The sequence below is a fragment of the Dendropsophus ebraccatus genome, chromosome 13 (assembly GCF_027789765.1).
Source record: "Dendropsophus ebraccatus isolate aDenEbr1 chromosome 13, aDenEbr1.pat, whole genome shotgun sequence".
NCBI lineage: Eukaryota > Metazoa > Chordata > Amphibia > Anura > Hylidae > Dendropsophus > Dendropsophus ebraccatus.
Window position 1 is genome coordinate 47,863,203 of NC_091466.1, and position 15,915 is coordinate 47,879,117.

General features: G+C 42.7%; 1 protein-coding gene across 5 annotated transcripts in view; it reads right to left on the bottom strand.

Annotated features, from left to right (window-relative positions):
* Positions 1 to 15,915, bottom strand: part of MNAT1 (MNAT1 component of CDK activating kinase) — a 454,734-nt gene that overhangs the window by 58,718 nt on the left and 380,101 nt on the right. For all 5 annotated transcript variants that reach the window (XM_069950810.1, XM_069950812.1, XM_069950808.1 and 2 more), the window contains 5 exons: positions 15,636 to 15,788; positions 13,721 to 13,794; positions 9,180 to 9,283; positions 8,315 to 8,455; positions 3,648 to 3,767 (listed from right to left, as the gene is read on the bottom strand). In XM_069950810.1, coding sequence (XP_069806911.1) covers positions 3,648 to 3,767; positions 8,315 to 8,455; positions 9,180 to 9,283; positions 13,721 to 13,794; positions 15,636 to 15,788 — 592 coding nt within the window. The remainder of the gene's footprint in view (positions 1 to 3,647; positions 3,768 to 8,314; positions 8,456 to 9,179; positions 9,284 to 13,720; positions 13,795 to 15,635; positions 15,789 to 15,915) is intronic.

Below are 15,915 nucleotides of genomic sequence, written 5' to 3' on the forward strand. Positions count from 1 at the left end.
AAAACACAATTTGGTCAAAGATGTTTTGGCATAATTTCCAATCTAATGTTTTTAGTCAAATTTATATCAATTGTCTAATAGCATAGTAAATGTGTCTTAAAAATAATGGTCTTTTAATTAGTCTAATAAATTTACCTGGTTCGGAGCAAACGTAGAGATGCGCCAATATATGTGACTTTTTAAAAAAAAAAATCGCGCAGTTTATAAATGTAGCTAAAAAAAGAATTCTGGCGCACTTTCGATCTAATTAACAACAAAAAAATCTAATTCAAAAAGTCGCATCTAATTTGGATAGTCTTGTCTAAAAAAGCTGCATAAATTCATATTAGATTTATTTTGAGCGCAAACTAGATAAATTAGATTAAAAACAGGCGCAATTAGTTTGATAAATGTCCCCCTAGGTGTCTCACTTCTCAGCCTGCCTGTTGTTAGGCTCAGTTCATCTGTAGTAAGAGCCCAGATGAGGCAGCCTTGCATTGAGTACCTATTACTGTGTGTACACAGCGTGTAATACCTTCCTTGCCGTAACACTGCTGTGGTTTCTTTCTGCTCGCATAGAACGATGCAAAGCAAGTACATGAGCAGCCCCTTCTCCCTCTACATGTCATTTATAGTGCTGTATTGTCTAAATCATAACCCAGCACAGTGCCACCCTGTCCAATACACTGTTACCAGCATTACGTCATGGCAGTCAGGAGTAGGTACTGTACTTAGTGGCCAGTCAACTAAGGTAAAGGAAGTGCCTGTGTGACTACTGCTGGCAAAAAGTTTGGTTCTTTTTCCACTTCTGATATGTAGAGAATAAAAATAGCTGTGCACCTTTAAAAATAGCGATAGCAAATCCCCATAGAAAACCTCTACTTCTTAGAGGTTTTCTACAGGGATTTGCTTCTGCTCTGAACAGTTCCTGTCATAGACAAAGGTGGCAGCAGAGAGCACCGTGTCAGACTGGACAGAATACACCACTTCCTGTAGAACATAAAGCAGCTGATAAGTACCAGAAAACTTAGGATTTTTAAATAGAAGTAAATTACTAATCTATATATAACTCTGACACCAGCCAATTTGACAGAAGAAAAAAAAAATCTCCAGCGAACCCCTTTAAGCCACCTGCTTACAGTCTATATTCGTATACTATACATACAGTAGATGCCTCTTATGCCAGTGATACAAAGGGTCAAATCTTTTGCATGTCAAGCAGTGAGCTAACTACAGACTTTCATATAAAGTAGAACAGTTCTCCTTTAACAAATTCTCTTTAGAAAAGGAGAAACACTAGACAGTCCTAGGTTATAAATTGCCAGAATAAGCACATTTCCATAGATCGTGCACAGAATCAGTGTACGTTCCAGATATTTCTTCTCATTAAAGAATAAAAATAGGAAGAAAGGATTTGAAATCACGTGCAGGGGGAATATAAAGAAGCTGAATCCACACAACTCCAGCCCACCCACATCACTATTTCTCAGCTTTTCCCTCTGCAGGAAATTACTGCACACTAATAAAACATCTACAGCGAATTCACAAATCTGGAGCCACTATAAATGGAACCGATTGCAAGGCGCTAGCCAAAACCTACACGCTGCAGCCATTACACGATAGCTGCTGCAAAGGCACAATGAACAGCAGAGACATACGGCTGGTCAGGTTCCTCCAAATAGCGTGGATTTATTTCCTGCTGCGCTGTACAGACACCGTCATCACCCACATGTATTCCTGTCCCTGCTGGGCCTCACGATCTGAATTTAAAGGAACGTATCTGCATGTTTTGGGGGGGATAAGGAAAACCCAGAGGAACACTATGCAGGAATAGGAACAACATACAAACTCCTTGCAGATGTTGTCCTAGGTCTGATTCAAACCCAGGACCCTGACTTGTCGCATTAGGTACTTTTCTGATACAGCATTAAAAGGGGTACTCCAGGTAAAATTATATATATATATATATATTCAATCAGCTGGTGTCATAACATGCCAGAGATTTGTAATTGACTTATTTTAAAAAAATCTCTATTCTTCCAGTAGTTATCAGCTGCTATATGTCCTTTAGGAAGTGGTGTATCCTTTGTAGTCTGACACTGTGCTCTCTGCTGCCACCTCTGTCCATGTCAGGAGTTGTTAAGAGCAGCAGCAAATCCAGACTGGAAAGAACACACCACTTCCTAAAGGACATACGGCTGGAAGGACATAAGTACTGGAAGACTTGAGATTTTTTTTTTATAGAACAACATTTCAAATCTCTGGCACTTTCTAGCACCAGTTGACTTGAAAGAAAAATATTTTTGCTAGAGTACCCCTTTAAGAGGAAACCTTTACTAGTATAAAACTCTAGTTTTACAGGTTTTTATGGATTTGTATAAAAGGAGTCTTCACTGATTAGCTGTTTAAAGGGCCTGAGACACTTGTGGGAACGCTGCAACCTCTTCCAGGTTTACTGTTGCTCATACCCTTCAAGTGAACAGGGCAATACTGCACTATTTTGCACCGCCGATAATAAAATACAGCAATGCACGTACATGTGCTGCTAACCACTGCTGCATTTCATAGACTCTAAAGGAAGAAGAAAAAAAAAAAATGTAAAAAAAGGAAAACAAATATGGTAGGATAAAGTTAGGTTAGTGTAGTATTCAATGAAAGTTTAACATTTGCAAAAAAAAAAAAAAAAAAACTGACACGCCAATGTAAAGGAGTAGGAAAGCAATAAGGAGAGATTATCCTAATGCAGCATAGGCTCTAAAGTCTTAGAGATCATCATTTACCAAAGACAAGGATTGGAAACAGACAGACATCGGCATCCGTCTACTCTGTCTGACAGATAATGGTATTTGCTGTAAGATACTATAGGTTTTATTACCATAAGAGGCCACAATTCTAAAGGAAGTAACGTAGTACAGCATACAAAAAACTCATTTATACACAACTCAACCTGCAGAAAGACAGCTTTTACCCCACACGCAGAATCAGTCCCATCAGAAAATTCCAGCATTACCTGTAGCTACAACCCAGCTTAATTTCCAGTGCAAGGTTTACTTTTGGCAAAGGTCATGATACATACAATAGCATCCATCACATAGGGATCCAGTACAGGGTAAAAGGTAAACTTTTTTTTTTTTAAACACCTATAACAGAATATCACTGTGTGGTATATGATAAACCACAACTGTATAACAGCCTCATGTTTAGCAGTCGAGTAACTATACTGGACCGAAAGAGGCCAAAGGACACTCATGAACAAATAATGGAGCCTTATGGATATTCTGTAAATCACAAAATGTGACATGAACACAGCATAATTTACACCATCGATACTTCTTGTCTTTATGCTCAGGAGGTGATGTCTGCAGTCAGTAAGTCTTGCTCATACAGGTGCCATTAAAGAGAGGTCAGCATTTGCACAGTATAATAAGGCCACTAGGTACAACACCCATATGCTTCAGTAATAAATATGTATGCATTAACCTCCCCCTAAGTTTAATTACTTAGATGGAGGCATGGGACTTTTATAAAAGAAAAATGGACACTGATCAAAACTTTAAACATGTCTTTATGACGCGCCAAAAATTTTACTGACTTATTTTTTTATTGATAGTAACGTTATAAAAGGCAACACAGTTTTAACCATTTTACACAATAATTAAAGGGCTTACCATTTTGATGCCAGTAGAAAATGTCACAGCTGGTCTAGACTTCTCTATCTGCACTTCAATCTGAGTGTTTTTGCCTTTGTGTTGGGCCAGAAGGATGGATGCAGGAAGGTGAGATGTCTCCTGCAGGGAAAATATAGTATTGCACACATGTTATTCATAGTAACCCAACCCTGCCAGAGCCCCCCTTTTCTCTCTCTCTAATATATGGGGTCTCAGGTGGAGGGTCTTCCATATGTCCATAATACGCTATAAACCCTGGGGCAGAGAGTTTTATAGCCTCACTGGTCTTTCAGAGCATAGGCTTGAAGGGTGTTTTTTAGAATTTTTCTTCGATTTTCTTGTAACTGTAACAATAGATTAAAGTAGACAGTTCTGTACGTTGTGTAGTGGCTGCAGTTCTATCAGTGAATAAGAGCTAAGCTTCAGTACCCTAAGTACAACCATTACTCAATGAACAGAGCGGTCTGCTTTCAATTCAGTTCCTGTATACGGAGGCGCAGTCACTCTATCAAACAGCTGATCCAGCAGGCATACCAGGTGCCGGACCACCACTGATCAGATATCGAAGGCTTATTGTAAGTAGCAAAAAACCCCTTTCAGTACCGAAGACTTTCTTTTAGACATGGATGCTTGGTCACTTGTTACACTAAGGCTGGGTTCACACTCATGTGTGTGCATCCGTTTTGATCAGTTTTTACATTGAATTCCAGTATATAAAAAAAGGATACTTTTTACTTTTACTTTTTTTTTTTTTTTTTTAAAGTACACAAAAATGTAGCAACCTTATTTTTGTGTCCATTAAAAAAATGGATCCGTTTTTTCTTTATAATGGAATTCAATGGAAAAACGGATGCACACACATGCATTAGTTTTTTCCATCCGTTCTTCTTCTTGCATCCGTTCTTCTTCTTTTTGCAAAAAAAAAAAAAAACAAAAAAAAACTGCAAAAACGTATTGCAAAAACGTAGGGTAAACCCAGCCTAAGGGTGCCTTTACACAGAGAAATTTGTGTGACAGATTTTTTTTAAAGCCAAATCTAGGAATGAATTTTAAAAGAGGAGACATGTCAGTCTTCCCTTTATAACCTGTTCTCTGTTTATAGTCTGGTCAGATAAATCTCTCTGTGTAAAGGCACCCTTAGGGCCCCTTTTACACCAACAGATTATCTGACAGATTTTTTTAAGCCAAAGCCAGGAATGGATTTGAGAAGAGGAGAAATCTCAGTATTTCCTTTATTACCTGGTCTCTGTGTATAGTCCATTCCTGGCTTTGGCTCAAAAAAAAAATCTGTTAGATAATCTGTTGATGTAATAGGGCCATTAGTCCAAGTATAAAAGATTTCTAGATTTCTGTATACGGTCAACAAAGGAGTTTAGAAAACTGTAATTATCGATCTTATATGGAGTTTCTCTATATAATTATTAAACATGTGCAGGGTCTAAAGGTCGAGGGGGGTGTCGTGACCCAGGGGTTGTATACCCGGTGTTCTCTGAATTCATGTGTCATGCACCGCCCCGCCATGACCTGCACTAGTCATAACAATGTTATCAGACTTGGCTTGAGTGTCAACAATAATGTAAGGTGTCAGAGCTTATCATTATGATGTATTCAACACATATCCAGGGTAAACTAAAAAATTTGATTTTCCAATTAATAATACAAATAAACTTCTTTAGTGTGTCTACATAGTAAATCAAGTGTGCCTACATCTACCCCAAAAGAGTTATTCCTTTATATACATTTAAGAAAAAACACAAGCTTAAATTGTCAGCACTTCCAAACTAGACATGGATGAATACTTTTAATAAAGTGATGGGTGTTAATCACAGTTAAGTCTTCCAAAATGAAGGAGGAGATCTCATACTTTTTGTTCTGTAATTTGAGATTTCACAATTAAAGTAGGATTTAAGCTATCTCCAAAAAATGTCCGTGATAACAAATCGCCACAAGAAGGGCTTGTTAGAGAAAAAAAATATTCAATATTGTTTGATAAAACAGCATTCACATCAGATTGTACCGGAGGAACGAACTATTGCCAACAAAAGCAACCAAACAGGGATTTTATTGTTTTCACTTTAAATTCTACCAACCAGTAGAATGATGGAGAAAATGTAAGAAAATAACGAAATAGTTAAAAATGCAAATACTTCAAAACATTAGAAAAATACAGATCTGTGTGGTGGATTCTAACTGCACAATCCTCTTTTTTTTCTCAGAGAGAGAAGCTGCCGCTATAAGATTCTGCAGTAAATTACCCCTCTTCTCTCTATTAAGAACACATAAACACTGAATATTCACGTGTGTGGAGTTTTTAAGCTGTTAGCCCAACAAATGTTCAGACACCAGCTATAACATGTCTATGGGTATGGTATTGATATATACTAAAGAACTAGAGATGGATACGTATATTGCACCTGGCATCCAGCTGGCAAGAATAACTGGGAGTAGCTGCTGCTTTTACAAGGAACAACATACACTGGCATGTGTGTATGTACAAAACTAAAGCTGACACATCTGCAAAGGCACCAGCTGCTTCATTTTTATGTGAGCCACTTTATAGATACAGGTAAAGCTGGCAAACCCTTGCTTTAGCATTCATTGAATAACAGAAGACAGCTTGCTCTCTGTTATACGCCTAGAAGTCGCCAGACATAGAAAGAGCTCGGTCAAGGGAATCCATTTTTATTGGCTTCAGTGGTGTAGGTTTCAGGACCACCGAAGCAAGAAAGACAGAGGAGATAATGTCACAAGATCTCCATTGTATGAATTCAATAACACACAAAAGCTTTTTATATGGTAGAGTGGAGCCCAGTGGAACGGGTAATTGTAAAATGGGTAAAACCGCAAAGAGAAGCGACTACTAGGGTACTATTTATAATGGCATAAACAAATGATCTGACTACTCAGCGGCTAATGCACCTTAAATCAATGAAAAGCTGAAGGAATGTCATGGAGCGCTGCATTCTCTCATATCCATGTATTTACGCTTCTAAATAAAGGGCTCAGCTGATATCCGTACATTTCTATACACAGGATACAGTTGCTTAATATCCACATGTATACGGAATTTCTCCATTACTACATTAGATATTGAAAAGGGGATTAGTATGCTGGGTTGCTGGTTCATCAAAAACTTAAAGAAGCCAAGGATAAGTTCACTGCCCACTGATGTATACATGTAAATGACTGCTCCTCCTATCCCACACTGGCATTACACTATTATTCCTTTCGAAACTTTCTAGCATAACCCTTTTAACTAATAGAGGTTAGACTTAAGAAAGGGACACCCCTGAATTATGAGCATATGCCCCAAAAGACAATGTGGATAAGGGTTGTCTGAGCAAAATGCAAAGTGTTAACGCTGCAAAAGCTCAAGCACACGACCAAAGTCGAAAACACACAAGAGATACAGCTAGGCCCAATAGAATACTGCAGGTGCCCTATAACCAACTCTATACTACAGAAATCTGTATTATGAGTGCTTACACTAGTCCTTCAGGTCCAGAGCTGCCAGATATCTCTGGAAGTGGCTTATCTCCCTGAGAACAAAATGCATTGCATATGTTGATATCTAATATGTCCAACGTCTCTCTCTCCCCTAATATCTGGCACTGCGGAAAGAAGGAGAGGCCCAAAAAACATTAGTCAGACGTTCCTGGCAAAATCAATGGGTTTGGCTGGCTTCTATCTAATGTGCATGACCATCCTATGGCTACATTTACACATTAGGATTTGATGAAGATTTCAGCATGGATTTTGTAGCTATAGCCTCATCAGATCTGCTCATTCTCATGCAGCATTGAGAAGTATGCAGTGAACAAATGATCATACTGCAGATCCAAACCTCTGCAGTATGCCCATTATTTGTGCAGATTCAGCACAGAAAAGCTTCAGAATAGCAGTGACAATGGGACGGATATTTGGATTAATTCACTGGCAAATCCCAGTGTTCAACATGATTGCTAATGCAAACATTCTATAAGATATACAGAAGCTTGTTTACTAAGGGTTCATTTATACACAAAGATTATCTGCCAAAGATTTGAAGCCAAAGCCAGGAATAGATTTGAAAAGAGGAGAAATCTCAGGTTTTCCTTTATGACCTGATCTCTGTTGATAGTCTTTTTCGGGCTTTGGCTTCAGATCTTTGGCAAATAATCTTTCTGTGTAAATGGACCCTAAGGACGGTGACCAGTCTGCTATTAAAGTGGTTGTTCAGGGAGCAGTAAATGTCTGGTTACCTTACTTATGCTTACTTCATATCTCGTAAATAAACCTTCCAAAATGTGAGGGCGTGCAATCATCGCAACACAGAAGCAAGTGAATCACAGAAGCAGTGACAACACTTTTAAATCAATCAGAGATCTTTCTTCAAGCATTGCTGTACTGCAGCCCATCAGATCAGTCCATTCTAACACAGCACTAAAAAGGTTGTCTAAGGTTAGATAAAAATGGCTGCTTGCTTCTAATAACAGTGGCACACCTGTCCTCAGGTTGTATGGTATCACAGCTCAGCCTCATGCACTTCTGTGGAGTGGAGCTGCAGTATAACAAATAACCTGTGAAAAGGTGTGGTGCCACTGGTTTTAGAAGAAAGCGGCCATATTTTTCTAACCCTAAGGTTAAAAAAATGAAAAATAAATAAAAGTTAACATTGAGTAGTTTACCAGCTGATCCAGCAGCTCCTGTTTATTCTTCCTTTTCATCATCTGTTGGAGATGCTCCTCTTTCTGTACAAGGATCCTCCTCTGCTCATTCTCCTGTCTCTCCGATTCCAGAGCCTCCTCTAACTCTTCCTGCTCCCTGGTCTATGCACAGTATAAAGAGGTTTAGTTACATGTGACTAGTAATAAGTATAGTTATCTTTACATTTCTTGTTCAGACATCGGCTATACATTTAATTTTATACATTATTTTTTATTTAGTGAGCTGACTGATCAAATCCAATGTCACAGTCTGGGCCGGCGAGTCAATATCTGGCAGAAGTTGTCAGTAACTACAAACCTATCAGGTCTATGAAAGAGGGAAAGAATGGTTATATTTATACCTACAAAGTGACTATCTGGAATATAGACTTTACATTATTTATATTTTTTTTTAATTTTTGATAAACTGATCCATAACCTTGTTCACTAAACGCTTTCATGAATTATTCATCAGGACTGAAGGGCCGGTCTAAGAGGATCATTTAATTACTTCAGACCTGTACTCAACTAAATGCGGAGGAGAGATCCCGACCAACGACCAGAACAAACAGTTTTGAACGTTTAATGGATTGCTCTATAAGGACAAAGGGAGATTGTGTTCTTGGGACTGCTTCTATCAGCCAAAGCAAAGAGTAGCAGCAAAAAGAGTGTCTGATCCAGTGGTCTCCAACTTGTGGTTCTCTAGCTGTTTGGACAGCTGTTGTTTTTCAACAAGTTGTTGACCACCGTCTACTGTATCTGACAGACTAAATCATATATACTATACTGTATTTAGCATCCTGACACATGCTTCGATACACCAGTAGATTCATGGTATAGTACTAACCAGTTTTATCTTGTTTCTTTGAATTGTGTCCTTGTTTAATTTTTGGTATTGCTCAATTTTTCTTTTTGTGTTTTCCAGATCCGCATTGTTAGTCAGGTTAAATACTGTCCAAGAGAGAAAAAGACAAGGAGAGATGGGTTACCCACATGAAAGAGAAAACTAGAATATAAACATTCAGGTTATGAAGAGCATCAAATGTGTTGTAGAAGCTAAAACAATATGACTTTACATATAGTCTATTCGATCTAGAAACCTTGAGCATCATGTATTAGTTACATTACGAGGGTTCACTTGCCCACATTGATAAAAACTGCAAACTATCTTTTTTTGTTAAAACTGTAACACTTTGACAGAACTAAACTGTGCCCCTTAGTATACAAACATGTGTACGAGTGATGAATGTCTATACTCTTCTGGGGGCCTATATAGCCTCCCCCGCTCCCCCTGGGGGTGTCCCGGGGATTCCCGGGCAGCACATGCACCAGGGAGCTTACTTTGGCCGTCGCCTGGGACTTCCGGTACACTCTCCATACCGGAAGTCCCAGCCGACGGCCACAGTGAGCTCCCTGGTACATGTGCTGCCTGGGAATCCCAGGGGGGGGCCCATCTATAAGTGTGTGGGGGGGGGGGGGGGCGCAGAGGGCCCATCTATAAGTGTGTGTGTGGGGGAAGCACAGAGCGGCCATCTATAAGTGGGGGGGGGCACAGAAGGGCCATCTATAAGTGCGTGTGTAGGGGGGGGCACAGAGGGGCCATCTATAAGTGTGTGTGGGGGGAAAGCACAGAGGGGCCATCTATAAGTGTGTGTGCGCGGGGGGGCACAGAGGGGCCATCCATAAGTGTGTCTGGGGTGGGGGGACGGACAGAGGGGCCATCTATAAGTATGTGTGTGGGGGTGGGGGGCGGACAGAGCGGCCATCTATAAGTATGTGGGGGGGGCGGACAGGGGGGCCATCTATAAGTGTGTGGGGGACAGAGGGGCCATCTATAAGTGTGTGGGGGGCACAGAGGGGCCATCTATAAGTGTGTGGGGGGTGGGGGGGGGGGCGGACAGAGGGGCCATCTATAAGTATGTGTGTGTGGGGTGGGGGGCGGACAGAGGGGCCATCTATAAGTATGTGTGTGTGGGGTGGGGGGCGGACAGAGGGGCCATCTATAAGTGTGTGGGGGGGGGCACAGAGGGGCCATCCATAAGTGGGGGGGGGGGGGGGACAGAGGGGCCATCTATAAGTATGTGGGGGGGGCGGACAGGGGGGCAATCTATAAGTGTGGGGGGGGGCACAGAGGGGCCATCTATAAGTGTGGGGGGGGCACAGAGGGGCCATCTATAAGTGTGGGGGGGGGACACAGAGGGGCCATCTATAATTGTGGGGGGGGGGGGGGCACAGAGGGGCCATCCATAAGTGTGGGGGGGGGGGCGGACAGAGGGGCCATCCATAAGTGTGGGGGGGGGCGGACAGAGGGGCCATCTATAAGTATTTGGGGGGGGGGGGGCGGACAGGTGGGCCATCTATAAGTATGTGGGGGGGCGGACAGGTGGGCAATCTATAAGTGTGGGGGGGGCACAGAGGGGCCATCTATAAGTGTGGGGGGGCACAGAGGGGCCATCTATAAGTGTGGGGGGGCACAGAGGGGCCATCTATAAGTGTGGGGGGGCACAGAGGGGCCATCTATAAGTGTGGGGGGGGGGGCACAGAGGGGCCATCTATAAGTGTGGGGGGGGGGGACACAGAGGGGCCATCTATAAGTGTGTGGGGGGGGGACACAGAGGGGCCATCTATAAGTGTGTGGGGGGGGGACACAGAGGGGCCATCTATAAGTGTGTGTGTGGGGGACACAGAGGGGCCATATACAATAAGGGGGATCACATAGTGTCAGGGCTGCCCACAAACTGAAAAAGGGGTGTAAAGGGGCCAATACAGATGTGCAGTTTGTAGAGAGATGAGGATGGTGCCAGAGTGAGGAGCCTAATATGTCTGTCTGGCAGATTCTATGGATTCGAGAGATATATATTATATATATATATATATATATATATATATATATACACACAGCAATAGCATCGCTTGGTCGAAGAAGGGGGGGCCCAAGTAGACATCTTGCACCAGGGCCCAAGAGACAATAGCTACGCCCCTGCATGTACTCATAGGCCACCGCCTCTCTGCCAGCTTGCATCAACCTTCCTATATTTGAGTGATAGAAATGATAAGACAGCCTAGTGGTTATCTCCCACAACAACAAGGAATCCCTTTCAGATAATCTTCTCCCAGCTTCTTCATCCGCTGTTCTGCACTTGTGCAAAGTGTGCAAGCACAAGAACATGCTTTGAGGCAGCCGAGTGAAGACTACATTACCAAGCATGTGCCTCCCTGTAAATCAGACAAAAAACTAATTTGTTATTAACAAAACCCCAACAATAATGTAGCAATTGTATTGATTTTTTAATCCAAATAATTTTTTTCTATACATTACATGGCACATTAAATGGTACCATTAAAAGGGGTACTTCAGGGAATAAAAAATACGTTTCCAATCAACTGGTGTCAGAAAGTTATACAGATTTGTTATTTTTCTATTAAAAAAATCTCAAGTCTTTCCATACTTATCAGCCGCTGTATGTCATACAGGAAATGTTTTCTTTTCAGCCCGACACAGTGCTCTCTGCTGCCACCTCTGTCTGTGACAAACTATACAGAGCAGAAGAGGTTTTCTAAGGTGATTTATTAGGCCCCCTACACACATTCATATCAGGAAATCCCCCTCCCCCCCACGCTGCTGCCTGTGCCCCTCAACCGCCGCTGCCTGTACCACCCCTCAGCCCCCATTCACCCCCCGAACCTCACTGGTAAACCGCTAGACCAGTGATGAAGGCAGTCCCCGGCCTCCTACGCTGATTGGCGCCAGGACTCCTCATCCGCAACCTGGATGGCCACAGGTTGCAGAACTACAACTCCCATCAAGACCTGTCAGCAGGGCATGATGGGAGTTGTATTTCTGCAACCTGGATGGCCAACTACATCTCCCATCGTGTCCTATTGGCAGTTCATAGTGGAAGTTGTAGTTCTGCAACAGATTAGAGGATGAAATATGGCATGAGAGGGACACAAGGGGGCACGGCACATGAGGGGGACACAAGGGGGCACGGCACATGAGGGGGACACAAGGGGGCACGGCACATGAGGGGGAAACAAGGGGGCACGGCACATGAGGGGGACACAAGGGGGCACGGCACATGAGGGGGACACAAGGGGGCACGGCACATGAGGGGGACACAAGGGGGCACGGCACATGAGGGGGACACAAGGGGGCACGGCACATGAGGGACACAAGGGGGCACGGCACATGAGGGACACAAGGGGGCGCGGCACATGAGGGACACAAGGGGGCACGGCACATGAGGGACACAAGGGGGCACGGCACATGAGGGACACAAGGGGGCACGGCACATGAGGGACACAAGGGGGCACGGCACATGAGGGACACAAGGGGGCACGGCACATGAGGGACACAAGGGGGCACGGCACATGAGGGACACAAGGGGGCACGGCACATGAGGGACACAAGGGGGCACGGCACATGAGGGACACAAGGGGGCACGGCACATGAGGGGGACAAGGGGGCACGGCACATGAGGGGGACAAGGGGGCACGGCACACAAGGGGAACACAGTTGCATGGTACATGAGGGGGAGATGATGGCACGGCACAAGGGGAACACAGTGGCACGGTACACTAGGGGCTATGTGGGTACTTGTGATGTATGTTGTTATAATAAACCATATTGAAAACAGTTTGTTTTTTTTTCTCATCAGGAAATCCTAAAAGGCATTTCCTGATGGTTTCCTGAAGGTATTAACGGATTACTGTCAGGAAATCCTAATGCTTTCTGATGCCTTTTGAGGCCTCCTGATCAGGATTTCCTAACAGTAAAAACTGACACTGACGTGTGAATGGGGCCTTACTGCTCTGTACAGTTCCTGTCATGGATAGAGGTGGCAGTAAATAGCACTGGAAAGAAAATTCTATTTCCTGGAGAGCACACAGCAGCTGATAAGTACTAGAAGAATTTAGATTTTTAAATAGATGTAATTTACAAAATCGGTAAAACCCACTTACATTATTTGATTAAAAACATTTTTTTTCCTCTGGAGTACTCCTTTAAAGATTTCAAGTTGTCCCACACATGTGGTCAGTGCAGCTCTTGGCAATCTAACATTTATTGCCTATTATGAGGCTAGAAAATGAATGCGGATGGTGGGAAACACTAGTTACAGTAAATAGCAGTAGCGCTTAGAGGACTAATCCTCTTGAGAGGCCTCATTAGACCATAGTACGTCATATAATAGTCGGGAACCCCTCTCCATTAGTTAGAAACCAGATCTGCTAGTAAAAATACCTCCGCTTCTGAAAAGGTGGTGGATCCTAGCAGAAGACTCCTCCCATAGCTACATTTCTATGAAAACTAATGTATTTCCCAGCTTGGTTGATGACAGTTCAACCCTCAATTATACTGAAAATTCACAATGTTCCCTATACACATACCTATTTCCTCAATTTCTTCCAAAAAATCATTGTATTCTCTCAGAGATGGAAAGTCTTCTTCACGCTTATTATATCTAGTAAGAATGGATGGAGAAAATTAAATATAATTCAATTATTCAGTAACATCCATTCGGCCTAATGGCTGTTTAATCAATAGAAATTCAGTTTATTCTATTTTCTCAATGTTAGGTGTCAGTAGAGATCACATGAAATGGAAAGCACTTCAGGATACACCCCAATGCAGTGTACAGTGTAACTCAAAATGTGAGTTTTGATGAAGACTTGTGCTACTAATACTTATGACGTGATACAAATTACATGTATATCGGGATTAGGAAATGGCAAATCTGCAACAGGATTCGGTAAACCCAAATCTAAAGTAGTGGCCTTTGATTCAATTAGTCTTCTAAGAGACATGTTCTCTCACAATCAGATGCATTCCGACAGGACTCTGTGTGTGCTGATAAAGGTAAACATGGGTTGGTGCATGACCCACAGTTCCATTCATTCTCTTTGGAACTACTGGAGAGAGACGACTACAGCACTCAACTCTCTCCAGCAGCTCCATAGAGAATGAATGGAACTGCAGGTCACGGACCGACCTGCGGCTCTATTCATAACAAAGGAGTAGATAAGGAGCAAGTCTAAATCAGGAAAACCCTTTTAAAGAGTACCTGTCATGAAAAATAACGTTTGACATGTCAAAATATATTGATTGCAGCAGGTCTCAATGCAGACACCCAATGTGATCAGGAGATATAGGGGGAGTGGACATAGCATCAGCGCTATCCACTCCCCAGCCATATCTCCATACCAGCCAATCAGTGAAATGAATGAAATCCACTGCTGTACACTACAGTATACAAAGGCTTCCCTTGCTTGGCAGGACACCAATGGTTACCTGTGACATATGGCATAAACACAATGTGAACCTAGCCCAGGAACTGCAGTGGTGCTGCATTTGCCGTCTGTTCATCTACTGATTATAGCTGGTTGGTGGGAGTCCCAGCAACAGGATACTCTAGAATAAGCTTATTGCAGGTTTATTGTTTTAAAAATAAAAAGCTCATAAACATCATCTATTATTAAAAAAAAAAAATGACACTCCGTGCTGTAGAGGAGGCTACATGCCTAGCTAATAAGGGTAGTTGGCTGGTACTGGAGCACCAACAAGATTGCTCGCTTGCTCCTCGTTCCCCGCTCGCTGACGGCGCTAATACACGCGTCGGCAGCAAGTGGGTGAGAGCCAGTGGGACCATGGAGGGCTGCCTGGGTGATCGTCTGGGCAGCCCATAGCAGATAGCGGTGGTCTGTTGCCGCCGCTTCTATTCCATGGAGTGACGGCAGCAGATCATTGCTATCCTGGTCGTTTGTCTTTCAACATGTTGAAAGACAAATGACAATAATTAACCCACATCGGTCATGTCTGCTGATTGTTGTCTTACACCAAACAATTATCGGCCTATATCGGCCACGTACAGCCAATAATCGTTTAGTGTAATAGGGCCTTTAGGGCCCTTTTTTACAAGGCCTGATGTGAGGCAGGAAAGGAGCGCCCATCAGCGAGATCAGCGTTCTTTGCAGTGTCTTTACAAGGCTCAATTAATCATGGGGCTATTTAAATGCATTGTTATAGGCCACACATCCCTGTTTAGACAGAGAGAAGTGCAGCCGATTACAATAATTCATACGGCCATACAAATAAATTTTATGAGCTAAAGTAGGAGTGTTTGCTATTCGTTGCCTCTATTACATGGGGAGGTCGTCAGGTAAAGGAAATCTCATTACAGGTAACTGGCCTGTGTAAAAAGCGTGTATATTTATGGAGAGTGTGGGCCGAGACAACGTATGATTAGCTTTAGATGCCCCCAGTTACTGGGTTCTGTCCTAGTGATATTGTGCAAGTCAGACTCACATTTTTAATATCTTTTTGCGGATCTCCACTTCCTTATCAATGGTGGGATCCTCAAAGAGCTGAACTCGAAAGTTGCTTTTCCTGAGAGGTGTATTGCATTCCTGACAAGTGCCAGAACCACGGACGAAGAGAAGCTCGACACAACTTTCACATCTAGAAAAACAAGAGGAAACAAAATAAAATCCCAGTTACCACGAAATACACTTACATAATAAATGTATCACATTCCTGAAACTGGTGTGAGGACTCTGCCGCTAAATAGGCAATGAACTAGATAGCA